We start from the raw sequence: 19,243 nt of genomic DNA, 5'->3' as shown, positions 1-19,243 counted from the left end.
CACGCGATATTTCTCACTCGAATGGCTCCGCCCAGACGAGGATCGAATAGTATCCCATGATGCACCTCAATTCATGTTATATTATCACTGCGTACGTGACACATCATGATCAGTACTCTTCAGCACGCGCGAAGTGAACATCGATCGCAGTGCTCGATGTGGATGGTTTCCAAACATGTTTCGGTTCAGCAGCTTCTGCTTTTGAGATTATCGAGTTGGATTATATTCACTGTGCTGTAAAGGAGAATTTCAGCGTTGCTTTGACTGAGAAGGGTTTTACATGTATTTCACTGATCTGTCGAGAACTACTTGTGCCGCGCTCGGTCGCACTGTAAACACAAATTATAAGACTCGCAATTGATAAGCTTCGCTAGGTTCACTAGGAGAACCCAGGCCAGAGGAGAACCAAAACTATGACTGATCTATAAAGTGGTTCCAACAAAACATCCGCTACGCTGTGAAGCTAATTACCAAAGGAGAATTTATTACAGCATCGCGCTCAAAGGAGCTGAAGTTTACAATGGCAGTTACAAATAAAATTTAACCTATTGATGCGACAAACAATTCTCTGAAGCACAGTCTACCCGGTTCTGACTCAAGCAATCATCAAGGAAATTTCCTGGCCAGAATACTGATCTGTTCTTTTGAATAAATAAAGTTTCTGATTTTTTTTTTTTCAAATTCTGAGCAGGCTTCAGTTTACGTTGTGCCGGCTTGCATGCTGCGTGGTACCTTTCTCTGGGTTCTTTTCACACTGAAACACACCATTATACACCGCTCCTTCTTCGAATTAAAATAATTATAGTCAAATTCCTTTTAAAAATAACCTCTTTGAAAATACAAAGTGATTGCTTCGGCATAAAGCGCTCTCAAAAGCGCCCAACAGATTGTAGCTTCATCAGGCTTTAAACATGTATTATGACGCATGGCGTTGAAATGTGATAAAAGATTCGAAATTTCAGCCATCTTTGGTCGACAAAAAAGTCTTCAAAATCTGGGTACTTCTGGGTACTTCTTGGCCTGTACAATATTCAGGACTTCATTTTGCTGGCGTGAGGTCCACATTTGGAAGATTTCAACATATATTCCAAAAAATCTTGAATATTCATGACCCGGTTGTGGGTCACTGAACACTTTGTGATGGGAAGACTAATTGAAACCGTGAAAACAAATGTTACTAAGTGGAAACTTTGCTCTTAAGCCATTGCAAATCGGAGAAATCATGTCAAATAACGAAATAATGTAATTTTTAACTTTTACTGGAAATCGAGTGACAAAAAAGCCGACGAGAAAACGACCTTATTTCAAGATGGAATCTGCTATGACTGCGATATTGCGTGATGCTTCTGGAAAAATGCATCATGGGATACTATTCGATCCTCCTCTCCGCCGCTAAATCTCACTCTACTACTACACAATACCGCCAGCTACGCAGGCTGCTAGGCAACGGAAAATAATTTTCAATATTACTCAATCGTTTTTTGTTTGCTTTGTTTAGATTTTGCTCTCGAATTCACTGATCTTTCACATGAAACAAACAATAGTCAAAATAAACATTGGCTGGCGGTGTGAGAATCTTGACGCCACGTAGGCGGAGGAAAGTATAAATGTGCGTTCCTTTTTAACGAAAATGTAACATCATCATCATCATCATCATCCTAATACTAATGATAATAAATGAAAATTCGGGCATACTTATTTTTAGCGAAAAGGTCTTTAATACAGGTTGTTAATTGAAATTGTTTCCGAGTGTCAGGTTAGCAATTTAAAACTATGTAAACGTTTCAAAATCGAGTATAACCTCTGCTTTGTCTAAACTTAATTTCATTCTATTGTACCGCACGTGCCCCAATGTTCTGTTAAGTATGGCTCGCCACTACTTAGCTTATATTTTCTTAACTGTGACATGTATTATATCCTTCTTCATACTGAGCACGCATCTCTTCCATCTACATACACGTGTGCTTCAGCTGTATCGGACTGACACGAATTGGACAGAAAAGGAAATTGTTTCACGACCATTTGTTTTTCTTACGCAGACGAAATAAGCTGTTTTTTGCTGCAATGAACAGAAGGCCAGGCTATACATACTTCATATTCACTGACGACGATGTGTCTAAGTTTAACAGTGATGCCACCCTGGATATGAAACATTTTTCGCCAATTCGAATTTTCCGAGACTGGCTTTTAGATTATGAACCAGCAGTTGGTGTTGTTGACTTTGAGGAGCAAAAAGAAGGGCAGAAAGTTCGAAACAAGATCAAAACCAACTGTGGAATTACCAACAGCACCTCCGTGGCCAATCCAACGATCTTCTTTGACCCTGTGTTTAACGCCTTTCAAGCTCGCGCCGCTCGCCACATTTTCCCATTTGATACCACACACGAAAGAGTGAACTGGTGGCTTACCGACAAAAATGTCTGTTCAGCAGTGGAGCTGAAATTTGGTGGACAACCGCTGCTGTTTTTTCCAGTGACCGTTGAAAACCGATTACATCGCAGTTATCCAAGATCGCTTAGAGGAACTAGAAAAGCTTGGCAAGAGTTTATTCAAATCATCCAACAGGGGGCACCTGCCAAATATGTGAACCAAAGTTTATTTCACGAATTCAGGAAAGATCCATTTGGTTACTTAGAGACGTCCAAGACCTACTGCAGAAACGTGACTCGTCATCAACCGATCGTTCCATTTGCCCATTTTGATGAAAAAAGTCAAAAAGAGGTGTCTTAGTCAAATTACTGAAACTAGACATAGAAAAACTCATTTTGATTAAAACTGTAAGTTTACTTTTAATATGTTGCGTGCAACATATCAAACAGCTTGAAAACCCTCACTCTTTTAAAAGAAAGTTAAAATCGATTAAGACCTACGTTAGGGACATCAGTTTTCAAAAGGAACTATAATAAGAACCCTGAATTTAGATATTTTTAAATTATTTGGTTACTGACGTCCTTTTATCTTAAATAATTGTATTGGAAATCTTTGTTCTCTTATCTAGACTTAGTAGTAGTCGGTCCACATCAGCTGTACAGTTGCTTATTTCAAACCTGCTTATCAAATAAATGTATATGTATGTATGGGTATGTATGTACTTAGAATCTTGTCTCTGATAGGCCTACTACGTACTACTACGTTACTACTACTACTACTACTACTACTACTACTACTACTACTACTACTACTACTACTACTACTACTACTACTACTACTACTACTACTACTACTACTACTACTACTACTACTACTACTACTACTACTACTACTCAACTACTATAGTATGACGACGACTCACTGACTGTTCACTGCTACTACTACTACACTGACAGCACTACTTCTACACAAATATGTTTCGAACGAAACCTCTGCCATTTATTTGTAAAAAAGAAACAACAACAACAACAAGAAAACAAAACTGGCAAACAAACAAAGAAAGTTACAGACAGACAGACAGACAGACAAACCCCCTCCCCCCAAAAGTTTAAAAAGTATTTTGCCTTATAGCGTTTTCCACCTTCTACACCACGGCATAAAAATCCATATCTTGTGATAAGTTTACGTTCCCAGCTTTTCCTTGAATTTTCCGTTTTTGCCTGTTATTGACGAGGTTATTGACCTCTGCTTCCTTAAAACTTTACTTTCCACAACGTAATTTTCAAAAACGTTCATTTTCATCACAAACCCGTGTGAACACGTCAGATGTTAACATTGTCTAGCGAAAACGCGTCTGTGTGGACGCTGCATTAGATTTCTTTCGTGCTCCGTCATCAGCGTTTAGTGCTGATTGACGTCACAATATTGCCTTACTCAGTAAATCATTATGATGAAAGTGAAATCACCCTTGACCTTGTTGTCCTTACGGCCTTTTTGTTTTGTTTAAAACCTCACACATACTGTTAGTTGGACTTGAGGTTACTTGAGTTTAGTTAAACTTCTTACATCGTTTTCAGCCAAAACGTAAACTTAAGGTCGACATACAGGTAATTCAAAGTTAAGATGAACTTTATTTTTAAGTAGGCCATTAATGGTTACCGAGGCAAAGCATTTAAAACAAAACAATGCTGAATCATATCCGTAGTGAATAACTTTATTTGTTCAGTTCGTAAATCATGTGTTTCCCACGCTTAATATCACATTAGGATTAACAAAAAGAAGTCGTTCGAGCGCTTATAGACTGGCATCGGCAAACAAATCTGCCCTAGAATTGGCGCTAAAATTTGCAGTTTGGTGCCGTGACTTTGAAGGAGCGAGCTGTTTCGTGCTTTACACTTAAACTTGGAGGTGACGATAGCGTAATTGTCAGCAGAGCGACCCTTTCGAACTATCAAGAAGTCTAGCCTGAAGCTGTTGTCCTTCATTCGCTGCTTCACTGCCGATTGAGTGTCTCATGCTGTTTGGAAGTCTGAGCCAAGCTGAGAGACCGTGTACCACAGTAAAATTTGGTGTAAGCCGTCCGAAACTTCACTTTGATTTTTGTGTGTGATATTGGTCCCGATGCTCTAGAATTATCATTCGTGTTGAACAAACGACGTTAGTATGGTGTTGAACAGCAATGCAACAACAATGCTTTCGACCACAAGTTTCCCGAGCTCCACAGAAGAATTGTATGCTGACGATTTACCTTCCTGGCTTCACGCTCTTGCTTTTATCACTTATGTTGTACTTTTTGTTTTTGCTTTCGTCGTGGACTCAGCTATACTATTCGTGTTTTGGCGAGCGAAAGAACTACGAAATATTACCAATAACTTGCTTTGCAACATGGTTGCAGCGGACTTGCTTTTTGCATTGCAAACTCCCTTGGAAGGAGTGTCCATTTTCAAGGACGTTTGGGAATCAGGGGATGGCCTTTGCAAAGTCCATCGTTATGTGCTACATGTATTTTATTACGTTGTTATAATAAGCTTGACCATTGTTAGCATTGAGAGATACTTAGCAATATGTCAACCCATACGATTCAAGGGCCACGAAGCTAAATTCAAATGTGGGAGACTCATCTTTCTAGCGTGGATTACGTCGTTAATCTTGTCGCTACCACAACTTTTTCTCAGTTCCGTCGAAATGTCACACCGCGGCCAACAAGTATGCATGCAGAGCCGCCCAGATGACTACTTGCCAGTTTTTCTGGCTTATCACGTACCCAAGTTCATTTTGTTGTACTTTGTTCCTCTTGTGATCTTGATTTTTACGTACGCGAAAGTTTCGAAGAAACTCTCCGACGTTGTAGGGAGATATCGTGAGAGATCACGATTCGATATTTGTAGCGTCATGAAAATGCGGCGTAGTATCATCCGGATGCTTCTAGTTGTAGTGATAGTGTTCTTCGTCTGTCTAACTCCTTTTACGGTTATTGAACTGTTGCATGTTGTACCTCTTATGAAATCTTACGACCCCTTTGGTATTCTTATGGTTTGTGTAGACTTGTTAGCCTTCCTGCACGCCGTGTTAAATCCTGTAGTAAGCTCTTTCCTGAGCAAGGAATTCAGGAACGCTGCAAAAAGAGCTTTTAACTGTCCAAAAAAGTTTGATTTGTGCAACAACAAAAGAAAAAGCAAGAAGAACAATAAAAATTGCAAGCTAAAACAAATGGAGCAGAACCATGGAATGAACGAAGGCAAAGTGTGGCGTAATCACGACAACTTATCCACCAAATCTTCGAGTGACTTTAACCACGGCAGTGAAGGTGTAGTTAATGAAGGAGCGACCTTGTCTTTTGAGACACTAACTGAGACGACTGATTTACCAAAGGAAGACGAATAAACTCTGGCTCCTTAGTCATGAATGACTAATTGATGCCAATTGTGCGAAGGATCATAGTCGTGTTTAAACTAGTTAGTTTTTGAGTGTGTCTCTTGAATGCAGCTGATTCGTGATATTATAGGCTATGCAATGTAACTCTTCATCATTTTCTCATCTTGGGGTTTTATCTTGACGGGCCTTAATTTATTCAACAAACGGCTGCTTTGACAATACGCCTTTGTGAAGCACTATTTCTAAATGCTTGGTGTGTTCCATGAAAACATAAATCTTCGCGCCTTGTTTAATTGCTATAAATCCAAGTACTTAAGCTTCTCTTAATTAGGGATGACTTAGAATCCTTATTTATTTGTGTTCTCTTTGTTTCCGTTTCTCGTATTACTAGTTAGATATTTGTTATTATTTACTGAATCTTTGTTGGATAAAGTCAATAAAATTGTTTTGGTGAAAATAGGGCGGTATATGCATAAAAGAAATTTTAACATATAATCATTCCTTTTTGGTCACGAAAACCCAACACGAAGATACATTTGAGCTTTAAACATAGATGAAGATAAAATATATTGAAGTATACCGTTGTTGTCTATAGAACCAAAATAATACCACGTCCTGTGGTAAGATCTTTTGTTGGACGTAGAAAAACCTTGCCCCATACAAAAGGGTCACCTATCCAAACTATCTTAGGTAAGCCAACGTTTCCTACATTTCCTTACAAAATTTGGAGTACCGTTTACACGAGAAACTAAATTGGCCCGGCTAGGGGGGTGACCAGCCTAGCGAGGTCACCAACTTCTCGATGATGGAGACACCCTTCTAGCCAGGCCAACGTCAGGCCAACTTCAGGCCTTTGTTTCTTTTGAAAACGGCTCGCCAAGTTTTTTAAAGGATGTTGGGCGAAATAGAGCTCATCTCTGTCCTCGTTCAACGACTTCAACTTTCACGGTGCTGAATTTTCCAATTTCAAAATTGAACATGGCCTGAGGTACTGTCAAGAGAGTGAATCGGAGGGCGTTGGTGGGATATGTGTATTTCTAAACGGAAGTTCAAGTCCTAAGACGTCCGCACATTTCAATCGTTTGTTAGAAAACTCATCAAGTCCACGGGCAACCGCCTCTCAAAGTAAAGATTGCAAAATGCAATCATTATGGCGACTGTTGAATTTTCTCTTGACAGCAGTGAATACAAGTTTGCGGACCTCTACGGAAACCAACTTGAGATTAATTTGAAGCGTTTAATTGGTCTAAAAATAACTTTGGTGAAATTCACATATCCCAAGGCCTGGACTGGACTGGGCGTTTCCTTCTCTGTCCTACTATTCGGTAATGCGACCATGTAAGGGCCACCAGCCGTCCCATGGACGCTTTACCTACTATTCTCCGGTACTGTTCAATATTTCTTGAGCAAGATCTGTCACATGTTCATTTGTTTATAAACAAATGTTGAACTCTGTTTCCAATTAATCATACAGTCGCCTCCCGATAACTGGAACCTTCAAGGGAAATCGAAAAAAGTTCGAATTGTTGGGAGTTCGAGTGATTGGGAGTTTGAAGCAAAAAACCGGAAGTGGGGAAAAAAGCAAATGGATGGGGAGGGAATGCAATTAAGCAACAAAGCATACAGGGATGGACACTGAATTTGAACTGGAGGGACAAAATAGTAAAGACAAATTAAAGAATGACTCGGTTGTTTTGAAATAAATTCAATGTTTCGGATTTCAGTACACGGTTTTTTCCCTGTCTGGTCACGCGTTTTAACATGGTTCGAGTTATCAAGGGTAGAATTGTATAGAAATGATCTGAAGGGAAACAAAAACTACTTTGAGTTAGCAGAAGCTAAGGTTTGAGTAAACGAGGGTTCGAGTTACGGAGGGTAAAATTACAGTAAATGTAAGAAGGAAATCCAGGGGAAATCGACTTTGGTTCGAGTTAGCGAGAGTTCGAATTATCGGGAGTCAACTGTAACTACGACAAAAATTGAGGTAGTTTGTAATAATTTGAATGCATGTTTTAAACACAAGAGATCTTGAGAGTTTTTTTTCCCTACAAATAAGAAACAGAAAATCAGGGCTGCTGATAGCCAATCAGATTTAAAAGTGTTCTTAGAAATATGATTAAGGCGTATAAGGTATTATTTGATTATTATTCCAAACCGGAATTAATTTAAAATGTTGTCCTGAGTGGCTAAAGTGATGACAACTGAAATTTTTAAAATTGGAAAAAAGTGCTACTGTTGGGATCGTAATAGGTCGGGGATCAAGAAAATCTGATTGGAAAAAGGAATCGGGATTCCTTCTTTAGGACGCACTATTGAAAGGTGCACTTTAAAGCGAAAAACAGCATAGTTTAAAATTGTCGCTTCTTCCTTTTACTAATGAAAGACTGTTAGACCTTGCAATTGACAATTATAATTGACGGTGTTAGTTAAGTCCTGCCTCATTAAGTTTAAGGTGTAAACTAATGACATCGGATGGCGTCAAAATCTCCATTAAAATCATGTTGGAAGTTATTAATTTAAGGTTGTTTTCGACATCTCATTCTATCCAGTATCCTTACGATTTCCTTTCGAACTTCGTGAATTCTCCAACAGTAAAGAAACGGATTAACACTCACATTGGCGAATAGGAGCGTCATTGAAAAACTTAGGGCAGCAATTTTTGTAGAACTCCTACCAGTTATTTGTATAACAATGAACATCAGCCAGTAGGGTGCGTAGCACAGAATCAGTAAAATGTAAATGTAAAACATCGTGGTCACAGATCTTCGGTACAAATGAAGATGTGGTGTGTGAATCTTCACAATTCCTTGTGGTTCATTTTGGTCATGAGTCCTAAGACGACACTTTATTACAGTTTGCCGCTTTCGAAGGCGAATCTGAAGCTTAATGTAAGCCGATGCGCAGATTACAAGGCATATACACACGCTGGTAACGTTAAATATCTGATAAATTGTGATATTTATGAACCATGTGACCACCCAAAGACTTGCTGAAGACCACAAAAGAAAGACCAAAATCCAAGCTCGCCTTTGGTAGATCTTTGCATTGTATGCTGTCTGTAAATACAGCGCCAATAGCCTGTCCAACGATATGGCTGTCACCGTTAGAAAAGAAACCGCTTGAAACACATTGGCAGATAGATGGAATCCAATTCCAGCGATACAAAAGATTCGAAAGTGATCGCTCATTTCGGCGACTTTGTAAGCCACGTACAAGGGCTGAACAAGGACACCAACAGCCAAATCAGATAGTGATAAACTACACAACAGAGCTTTCGAAGGAGGGCGGAGTGATTGGGAGCACCGCTTCAAAGCCCATAGGATGGACATATTTCCAACAATGGCTGTGATAGATAGGAATACATTTAACGCACAATTGACAATAAGAGAAATTCTCAAAGGCTCTTGATCGTAAATAAGAAACCTAGTCAGATAGAAGCATGAGTAATTTGTTTGGACGTTCCATTCAGTGGAATTTTTGAAGCTTGTATTAATGTTGTTCATCTCGACCAAAACTTCACGTTGGATGATATACGTGTATTAAACGAACACTCCTGATTGTATCTTGAAGATAAATGACTCGCCAAAGCAGTTTCCAAGATTAATCGTCAGTAACAAACAATATCGTTTGCCAGGTGTAAGTTTTTGAAGTGTGTCTTTATTTTGATGGAAATGAATTCCGGATCTCTTGATGACGGCCCATTCATGATATAATGAGCGATTATTATTATCATCTGAATAAAGAAAAGTCAGTTTTTTTCAATGCTTTTAGTAGGAGGTGGAGGTTCGAATTACTTTATCTGGTTATCAAGCCAGCATGTTAGGGAAGGCTATTTGAAATTAAACAATGGACCAATCTAGAGCAGGAAAGAGAAAACCATACTCTTGCCTAAGGCCTCGCAATTATCCTATGAATCAGAAACAAGCTCCCCTAATGAAAATGTTTTTATTTTTCTCCGTTTACAAAGTGTGCTTAGTTCTCAAAAATTTTGAGGAAATTAAGGCAGGACTACGCTTGGTTAGACTGAATTTCCACAGGGAAAATCGGTTAATACCGCACGTGTGAGCTATCATCTGATACTAAGTTATTGTGTATTGAAAGATGACTCTTTGTTTGTACATGTAGACTTAAAGTAGTCGAAAAGATATTTTTCTTTTTTAACGCGTTTTTCAATTTTATAGCGTTTGGTTGATGTAAATGGACCTTTTATAGAATTCATGGCGGGACTATATATAAACCACATAAATTGCTTCCACAATTTCTTGATTGGGTTCCCATATGAGTTAAGTTTGTTGGCGATATCAGGTTTCTTTATATTGCATGAGGCCAAAAGTCTAATCTCTTTTGCCGTTCTGTGGAATACAGTCGCCTAACAGGGCACGCAGCAAGAGGATCATATCAATCAGGAAGTAAATGCCATTATGAGGATTTTCATAAATTTTAAAGATTTATTTAGTATGTTTGGTTCATCAAAAAGTAAACCTACCAAATATTAAATGTTTTTTTTTTTCGGCTTCTAACCATTTAATTTGCTGCTCCGATTCGGTGAGAGAGTTCCCCTATGGATTAATTTGTTAATACGTTTTAACATTGAGAGATGAACTCACTATGAGGCCAAAAAGTTTCATCTTATACTGACGCTCCGTGTCGAATCCGACCCACCAAAACAGGAACAGGAATTTGACTTCTATAAAGCGAATGCGATTTAAAAGCGAATTCATTTCTGCAATCAATGATAGAACAGTGAGTTCGTAAAATCGGCGTTTAATATCATTGACTCCTATGGAGGTGTAAATGGGATTTACACTAAGTCCGTTTGTGTCCAAGGAAGTCATCATATACAGCCAAAATAGGACCTCTTTGTTAGTTTAGCTAGGCTGCACTGTCAAACCTGTTCAACAATAACACCGCAATAAGAATTATTAACTAAAAATGAGTAGAGGTTATTGCGTTCGACTTCAGGAGAACGCAACCCAAACTCGACGCGCGAGAAGCACGAGTACGAATCAAATTTAGCAGAAAGACACTCGATTCAAATACTGCATACGCAAATACGTCTTAGACCTCGCAATCTTAGAATTTTCGTTTCCAGAGCCGATTTATTAAGTTAAACTTGTTTAGTACTCTTTAATCCTGCACCAATATATCAATTTGAATAAAAGTTTTTAAGTAAACGTAAAACTCTAAAGCGCAGGAGACTCGTTCAAATGCAAATATGCTTGCCACGGAGCAGTCATCATGTTCTCAGCTTGCGCTCAGATAATTTTTGTCAGTGGTTGTCAAGTAGTCTGAGGAAAACAGCCGACATTTGACAACGCTACCACTGCTTTCCCCGCTAAATGACGTCTGAGAAACGAACGCAGAAATTCCACACTGATGAGGCATCACTAACCCAGATCTGGGTAGTGCGTCTGATTGGTCGTTCCGCGTGGGAAAATTGATTCAACCAATCAAAATCGCTACCCAGATCTGGGTAGTGACGCTCCATCAGTGTGGAATTTCTACGCTGGTTTCTCAGACGTCATTTGGAGGGGAAACCAAAAGTAGCTTCGCCAAATATCGGCTGTTTTCTTAGGCTAGTTGTCAAGCTGTTAACGGCATAAATTATACTAATGTATTTGGACTAATCTCTGCAGGGCGTTAAATGGCAGAATGCATTCAATTATTTACAAGAACACTTCACTTGCCGGATAGAGCGGTTCTACCAAACTCTCCTAGCAAGTAAGCAGGTGAACTAGATGTCGGAAATGTTTAATTGCTCATTGTTTTAATCACAACTATCAGCTCATGCAGCCAAAATTTGTGAACAAAAAACAAAGGATTGTGTACGGCCAGGGAGCTTCCAACAAAAACTACAGCACCATAGTTTTCAGCGTTGATGCTTTCCGGCTTTTATAACCAGTCCCCTCAGGGGCACCCAACGAGAAAATAGTTCAAAACCACTTAAACATAGCATTGTTAAACGTATTTTAGTATTTAAATGGTAGACATAAGCATATTTTTATCCCCTAAAAATTTTTCATCTGTTCGGATTTCCTAGCTGAAAGTCTAGTGATCCGAAAATTATAGTGATCAAAACTTACCTTTTCGAAAATTTCAGTCAGAAAAAAGGCTCCCGAAAGTTCTAGGTGACCTTTTTAGGGTAAAAATCTGTTAAAAATGGGCAATTATACCCTTTTTTAGATGTTCGAAAATCCTAGGAGAGGTAGGCAAGCAAGAAATGTTACAACAAATGTTCCGAAAATTCTAGATCTCAAATCGTCTTTATTTTCCGAAAATTGTCGTTGGGTGCCCCTGTCTCCTCTACTAACTATGATTTAGGCCAACTCATTGAGGCAAATTGGTCACTATAGAAGGGCGGAGTGAAGGGGAGCACCGCTTCAAAGCCCATAGGATGGACGTATTTCCAACAATGGCTGTGATAGATAGGAATACATTTAACGCACAGTTGATAATAAAAGAAATTCTCAATGGCTCTTGATAAATAAGAAACCTAGTCAGATAGAAGCATGAATCATTTGTTTGGACGTTCCATTCAGTGGAATTTTTGAAGCTTGTATTAATGTTGTTCATCTCGACTAAAACTTCACGTTGGATGATATACGTGTATTAAACGAACACTCCTGATAGTATCTTGAAGATAAATGACTTGCCAAAGCAGTTTCCAAGATTAATCGTCAGTAACAAACAATATCGTTTGCCAGGTGTAAGTTTTTGAAGTGTGTCTTTATTTTGATGGAAATGAATTCCGGATCTCTTGATGACGGTTCATTCATGATATAATGAGCGATTATTATTATCTAAATAAAGAAAAGTCGTTTTTTCTCAATGCTTTTTGTAGGAGGTGGACGTTCGAATTACTTTATCTGGTTATCAAGCCAGCATGTTAGGGAAGGCTATTTGAAATTAAACAATGGACCAATCTAGAGCAGGAAAGAGAAAACCATACTCTTGCCTAAGGCCTCGCAATTATCCTATGAATCAGAAACAAGCTCCCCTAATGAAAATTGTTTTATTTTTCTACGTTTACAAAGTGTACTTAGTTCATTAATTGAAATACACTTTCTAAGGAAAGATTTTGAGGAAATTAAGGCAGGACTACGCTTGGTTATACCTAATTCCCACAGGGGAAATCGGTTAATACCGCACGTGTGAGCAATCATCTGATACCAAGTTATTGTGTATTGAGCGATGACTCTTTGTTTGTACATGTAGACTTAAAGTAGTCGAAAAGACGTTTTTATTTTTTATCGCGTATTTCAATTTTATAGCGTTTGGTTTATGAAAATGGACCTTTTATAGAATTCATGGCGGGACTATAAACCACATAAATTGCTTCCACAGTTTCTTGATTGGGTTCCCATATGAGTTAAATTTGTTTACGATATCAGGTTACTTTAAATTGCATGAGGCCAAAAGTCTAATCTCTTTTGCCGTTCCGTGGAATACAGTCGCCTAACAGGACATGCAGCAAGAGGATCATACCAATCAGGAAGTAGCTGCCATTATGAGGATTTTCATAAATTTTAAAGATTTATTTAGTATGTTCGGTTCATCAAAAAGTAAACCTTCCAAATATTAAATGTATTTTTTTCGGCTTCTAACCATTTAATTTGCTGCTCCGATTCGTTAAGAGAGTTCCCGTATGGATTAATTTGTTAATACGTTTTAACATTGAGAGATGAACTCGCTATGAGGCCAAAAAGTTTCATCTTATACTGACGCTCCGTGTCGAATCCGACCCACCAAAACAGGAACAGGAATTTGACTTCTATAAAGCGAATGCGATAAAAAAGCGAATTCATTTCTGCAATCAATGATAGAACAGCGAGTTCGTAAAATCGGCGTTTAATGTCATTGACTCCTATGGAGGTGTAAATGGGATTTACACTAAGTCCGTTTGTGTCCAAGGAAGTCATCATATACAGCAAAAATAGGACCTCTTTGTTAGTTTAGCTAGGCTGCACTGTCAAACCTGTTCAACAGTAACACCGCAATAAGAATTATTAACTAAAAATGAGTAGAGGTTATTGCGTTCGACTTCAGGAGACCGCAACCTAAACTCGACGCGCGAGAAGCACGAGTACGAATCAAATTTAGCAGAAAGACACTCGATTCAAATACCGCAAACGGAAATACGTCTTAGACTTCGCAACCTCAGAATTTTCCTTTCCATAGCCGATTTATTAAGTTAAACTTGTTTGGTACTCTTTAATCCTGTAGCAATATACCAATTCGAATAAAAGTTTTTACATAAAAGTAAAACTCTAAAGCGCAGGAGACTCGTTCAAATGCAAATACGCTTGCCACGGTGTAGTCATCATGTTCTCAGCTTGCGCTCAGATAATTTTTGTCAGTGGTTGTCAAGTAGCCTGAGAAAACAGCCGACAATTTGGCAACGCTACCACTGCTTTCCCCGCTAAATGACGTCTGAGAAACGAGCGCAGAAATTCCATACTGATAAGGCGTCACTACCCAGATCTGGGTAGTGCGTCTGATTGGTCGTGCCGCGTGGGAAATTTGATTCAACCAATCAAAAGCGCTACCCAGATCTGGGTAGTGACGCTCCATCAGTGTGGAATTTCTGCGCTGGTTTCTCAGACGTCATTTGGAGGGGAAACCAAAAGTAGCTTCGCCAAATATCGGCTGTTTTCTTAGGCTAGTTGTCAAGCTGTTAACGGCATAAATTATACTAATGTATTTGGACTAATCTCTGCAGGGCGTTAAATGGCAGAATGCATTCAATTATTTACAAGAACACTTCACTTGCCGGATAGAGCGGTTCTACCAAACTCTCCTAGCAAGTAAGCAGGTGAACTAGATGTCGGAAATGTTTAATTGCTCATTGTTTTAATCACAACTATCAGCTCATGCAGCCAAAATTTGTGAACAAAAAACAAAGGATTGTGTACGGCCAGGGAGCTTCCAACAAAAACTACAGCACCGTAGTTTTCAGCGTTGATGCTTTCCGGCTTTTATAACCAGTCCCCTCAGGGGCACCCAACGAGAAAATAGTTCAAAACCACTTAAACATAGCATTGTTAAACGTATTTTAGTATTTAAATGGTAGACATAGGCATATTTTTATCCCCTAAAAATTTTTCGTCTGTTCGGATTTCCTAGCTGAAAGTCTAGTGATCCGAAAATTATAGTGATCAAAACTTACCTTTTCGAAAATTTCAGTCAGAAAAAAGGCTCCCGAAAGTTCTAGGTGACCTTTTTAGGGTAAAAATCTGTTAAAAATGGGTAATTATACCCTTTTTTAGATGTTCGTAAATCCTAGGAGAGGCAAGCAAGCAAGAAATGTTACAACAAATGTTCCGAAAATTCTAGATCTCAAATCGCCTTCTGAACAGATATTTGCCGAAAATTGTCGTTGGGTGCCCCTGTCTCCTCTACTAACTATGATTTAGGCCAACTCATGGACGCAAATTGGTCACTATAGGGGTTAAGCATCACGATTACGTCAAGCGGCAAACGCAAATTTGTACCACGTGACCAAATTTCCTCTTTACTTGTCGTTTACTGTTCATTATTTCTATAGTCACATAAATTAATAGTTTCACACAATTTTTTATCCATAACAATCGTTTTGAGCTGTTGTTATCCGCTCATTTTCTATTTTGAAAGTTTCTTATTTAACTTGAATCTGACCTTTGTCGTTTGCCGTATACGTGAAGCTTAAATTATATAAACTCTCCTATAATAGGGAAAAGTAAGGATGTATGAAATAAGGAAATAGATAAAATACGGATGAAAACCCACTGCATGGAAAATTTCTTGCCGGTTTTATGACAAATGTCACGGAAGCATTATCTACCCACAGAAAACCACTAATTATGAAGGAAAGAAAGGTAATTTACGGATTTCAATTAATGAGTTATATCGTGCAACAGACTTGCGTTTAAAAAAAGGTCAATTGTGTACAATTTGAAAGATTACCTGGACTAAATAATCAGTTAGGTTAGGAGTTTATTTTGGAAGCCAATTTCCCTTCTTAGTAATGATTTTAATTGATGCAAAAAGCAACAAAAAAGGCAATTTTTTTGCGTTCAAGGTTCTTTAATTAATCACTTAAACCCCATTTACACGCGCTAAAACAATCGGCACGGCACGCCAAATTTTTGGCACTGTGCTGGCGATTTTAAGGCACAGCACTCCCAATTTTCGATGTGTAAACGTATCGGTCCCAAATGTAATGTGGCACCAGTGCTCAAAATTTAAGGGGTGCCTAGACTACCTCCCAGAGGTAGTCTCGGCACGGGTAAACGAGGCACGGTGCCAAAAATTTGGCGTGCCGTGCCGATTTTTTAGCACGTGTAAATGGGGTTTTAAGAGCGACTTTGCGGTGACCGAGTGAGAGGTGGCACATGATGGAAAAAATGCCTATCCTCATATTTCGCCCAGAGACACCTTATAGTGAGTCAATAAATGTGGTGTAATTTCTTTGTTGAAAAAAATTCTCTTTTCCAGAACATTCTCAAAAACTGTAACGAGTGGCTATCGCCATAAAATGACCAAAATAAAATCCGTCGACAAGTAACTCAAGTAAGTGTACAAGACGTTTGCTTCTCAAAAGCGCAGAAAGAACTCAGGGATTTTTAAATTTCTTTCTGTACGTAGGAGGTATAGACAAATGATTTAAGCCTAATAACAGGATTATAACGGTTATTTTGAATTCCGGGCAAAGTTTTAATAATAATAATAATATTTCACTGTAGTAAAACCTCATTTCGACGCAGATTTTCAACAAAACTTTTTCCTATGGGGTATGAGTCAAAATGATTAACTTTCCTAATAAGTAAAAATGTCCTTCTTTCCAATGATGTAAAAATTTACCTAGGGCTTTTATTCACTTCTAGGAAAAAGTCCACTAAACTTTGAGGAAATCACGCATTGAGTGGGTGACCCAATTCGACGGAATGGCGGACTGACGGAATGACGGAACGGAATGACGGAATAGATGGAGTATTCTAAAATACGGAATATACGGACTATACTAAAACACGGAATTTACAGAATATTCTAAAACAAAGCACGGAATATACGGAATATTCTAAAACCCAGAATAAGAGAAAAATCTTTTAAAAATGAAATGCATGTATACAGTTGACTCCCATAACTGGAACCCTCGCTACTGACTCGAACCTCATGCTAACTCGAAGTAATACTAATTTTTGTTTCTCTTCAGATCATTTTTATACAATTTTTCCCTCGGTCCGGCTGGAACTGTGTTTTAATCGCGAGACATGTAAAAAAACGGTCTAACCGTAATGATTCGATTTAGCGCCCGGGGCGCTTATTTACTTTTGTTGCCTCAAGGGAGGGCACTTATTCGGGACAGGACTCATTTCTTTTTTGAGAAACATCCGAATGTTTAAAAGAAACTTGAATATTTATTTTAAAAACGAACAGTAACAGAAACTGTAACAGTAACTAATACTGACAGCTAACGTGACGGACTTACCTTGATAACAAACTTGTTGGGCATGTGCCGATGGAACTTTCCTTCCTTACATTCACCTTTCTTAAAAAAGCCCGCAGTGAGGACAAAGTGCAAGTCAAGGTGACTGGATGAAGGGGACTGGAAAACGGACTTGTTGTCCCTAGATCCTTCCTCGCCAGAATGATGAGCAGAGCAGTCGACACAAAATTTGACGAAGAGATCATACGCTTGAAGAGTTTATGCATTCACATGGACATAGAACCACTGTTTTTGTAATGTGGCATTACCGTTCGTTTGTGGGCAATCAAAGGAAGATGAACCTCGGTTGATACGTACTCGTACTCTAATATAATATTAGAATAGGGGATCTTAGCAGAATGGGGGCGCTTATTCGAAAGGGGGCGCTTATTGCAAGAAGGGCGCTAAATCGAATCATTACGGTAATCACGGTTTTGGAGGCCATCTTGACGGTTAGGTAACCGCTTGAAAATATACAGTGTTGTGTTTAAAAAATTTTTCTTCCTTCCGATTAAAATTTCCCATGAAAAATTTAGGCAGACGTCTGGAAATCTAAAGCAGGCCACCGGACAGATTTAAGGCCGGTTTACACTATAGAAAATTTTTGGCACTGCTCGGGTGAAAATGGCACGGGTCCCCAAAAAAAGGGTTCGGCTCGGATAAAATTTGCAGTGTAAACAACCTGTCCGTACCAAAATTTTTACCCGTGCTGGGACCTTCGGCGAGGTAGTCCGAGCACGGGTGAAAATGGAAGGGTGCTGAAAAAATCTGCACCTTTCGGATAGACCAAGTACTGTAAACACTTTAAATTTGAGCCTTAATTCATACAGGCTAGCGGTTTTCTTGCGTGTATTTCAAGATGGCTGCTCGTTCTCCACCAAACTCACGCAGACGTTCTTGGAAAGTAAGCGACGTAAAAGAATTATGTACAATTATGAAAAAAAGCGATCAAACGCTCCTATCGATAGCCGCAAGAAACATCAAAGGTTTCCTTGTTTTCTTTCTTTTTTTTATGCTAGACGATTCTTCTTCGGTGTCCTTAGTTGAGCTTTGAACTTTGTGAAACGCATTTTTTAAGAGATACAGCACAAAGACTTCGTTGTCCATCTTTGCTTCTAATTGAATTGCGCATGTCTCTAGGGGACTTATGCGGGCCCAAAAATTTTGGCACGGTATTTTTGGTACGGTAAAAATGGTGTAGTGTAAACCGGGCATTATGTAGAGGTGCGGCCCCCATCAACTGTTAGTACAATCCTTTGCCGTGAAGCTTAAGGTGTTTCGATACAGTTTTTCAAAGGCCATACCGATATTTTTCAATCACCTTAAAAGAAGTTTTTTCCTTGTCCGATCGCTATAAAATTTTCACCAGTAATTGGCTATGGATTGCAATTTGTGAAAATGTAGTTTTAAGTAAAATCGATATTACTATGACAACAATAAACAAAAAACTTTGAAATTGATAAAAGCCGAATTTTGTGTGATCTAGACCTGCTACTGAAAATCCAACACTAGGAACTTAAAGTTTGGTGTTTAGCAAACAATCTCAGTAAGAAGTAAAAAATTCTGTATGTTTGAATTCGAATAAAACGAAAATATATTTCAAACCTTAAATTTTCAATAGCCGTGATAGGTTATGTAATAAAAACGTTATAAATGACTCAAATTATTCTTACGTAGCGTACGAATGATACTTAATATCATGTTTTGATGCTAGGAAATTTTGGTGTACTTTCGTTCATGCGATATTGAAATCTAACCTGTTTTCTCACCATCTGTATAAGAGCAACTTCATTCAGAATTTGGACTTTTAGCGCTTTCTTGTATATCTCCGGAACGACTCGAACGAATTTTTTCAAAATCTCTTCACATAATCTTCCTAATGTATATAAAAATGTCCGAAACTTTCATTAAGATTGATTCACTGTAACACCTTGAAATTTCAAGACAAACCTATCCGACGAACCGGTCAAAAATCTGCGCTCCAACATTCACGGTTTTGACGTTATGGTAATTTTTCCAAATTAATGCGGACAA

At 38.6% G+C, this 19,243-nt stretch overlaps 2 protein-coding genes across 2 annotated transcripts; one reads left to right on the top strand and one right to left on the bottom strand.

Moving 5' to 3' along the window:
- The first annotated feature begins 3,978 nt into the window (after positions 1-3,978).
- On the top strand, positions 3,979-6,306 carry LOC140944081 (QRFP-like peptide receptor). The gene has a single exon (XM_073393195.1). It carries the CDS (start codon positions 4,534-4,536, stop codon positions 5,752-5,754), a length of 1,221 nt encoding a protein of 406 aa, XP_073249296.1. The 5' UTR covers positions 3,979-4,533; the 3' UTR covers positions 5,755-6,306.
- A 1,955-nt stretch (positions 6,307-8,261) lies between these two features.
- On the bottom strand, positions 8,262-9,395 carry LOC140944340 (melanocyte-stimulating hormone receptor-like). The gene has a single exon (XM_073393505.1). The coding sequence runs from the start codon at positions 9,246-9,248 to the stop codon at positions 8,262-8,264; it is 987 nt and encodes a 328-aa protein (XP_073249606.1). The 5' UTR covers positions 9,249-9,395.
- Between the last annotated feature and the right edge of the window lie 9,848 nt (positions 9,396-19,243).

The sequence above is a fragment of the Porites lutea genome, chromosome 7, assembly GCF_958299795.1.
Source record: "Porites lutea chromosome 7, jaPorLute2.1, whole genome shotgun sequence".
Taxonomy (NCBI): Eukaryota; Metazoa; Cnidaria; class Anthozoa; order Scleractinia; family Poritidae; genus Porites; species Porites lutea.
The sequence above is the reverse complement of the archived record's forward strand: the minus strand, read 5'-3'. Positions and strand labels throughout refer to the sequence as shown.

Excerpts from the sequence above, each read along its gene's own strand:
- LOC140944081 (XM_073393195.1), top strand. The coding sequence starts at position 4,534 with ATGGTGTTGAACAGCAATGCAACAACAATGCTTTCGACCACAAGTTTC.
- LOC140944340 (XM_073393505.1), bottom strand. The coding sequence starts at position 9,248 with ATGAACAACATTAATACAAGCTTCAAAAATTCCACTGAATGGAACGTC.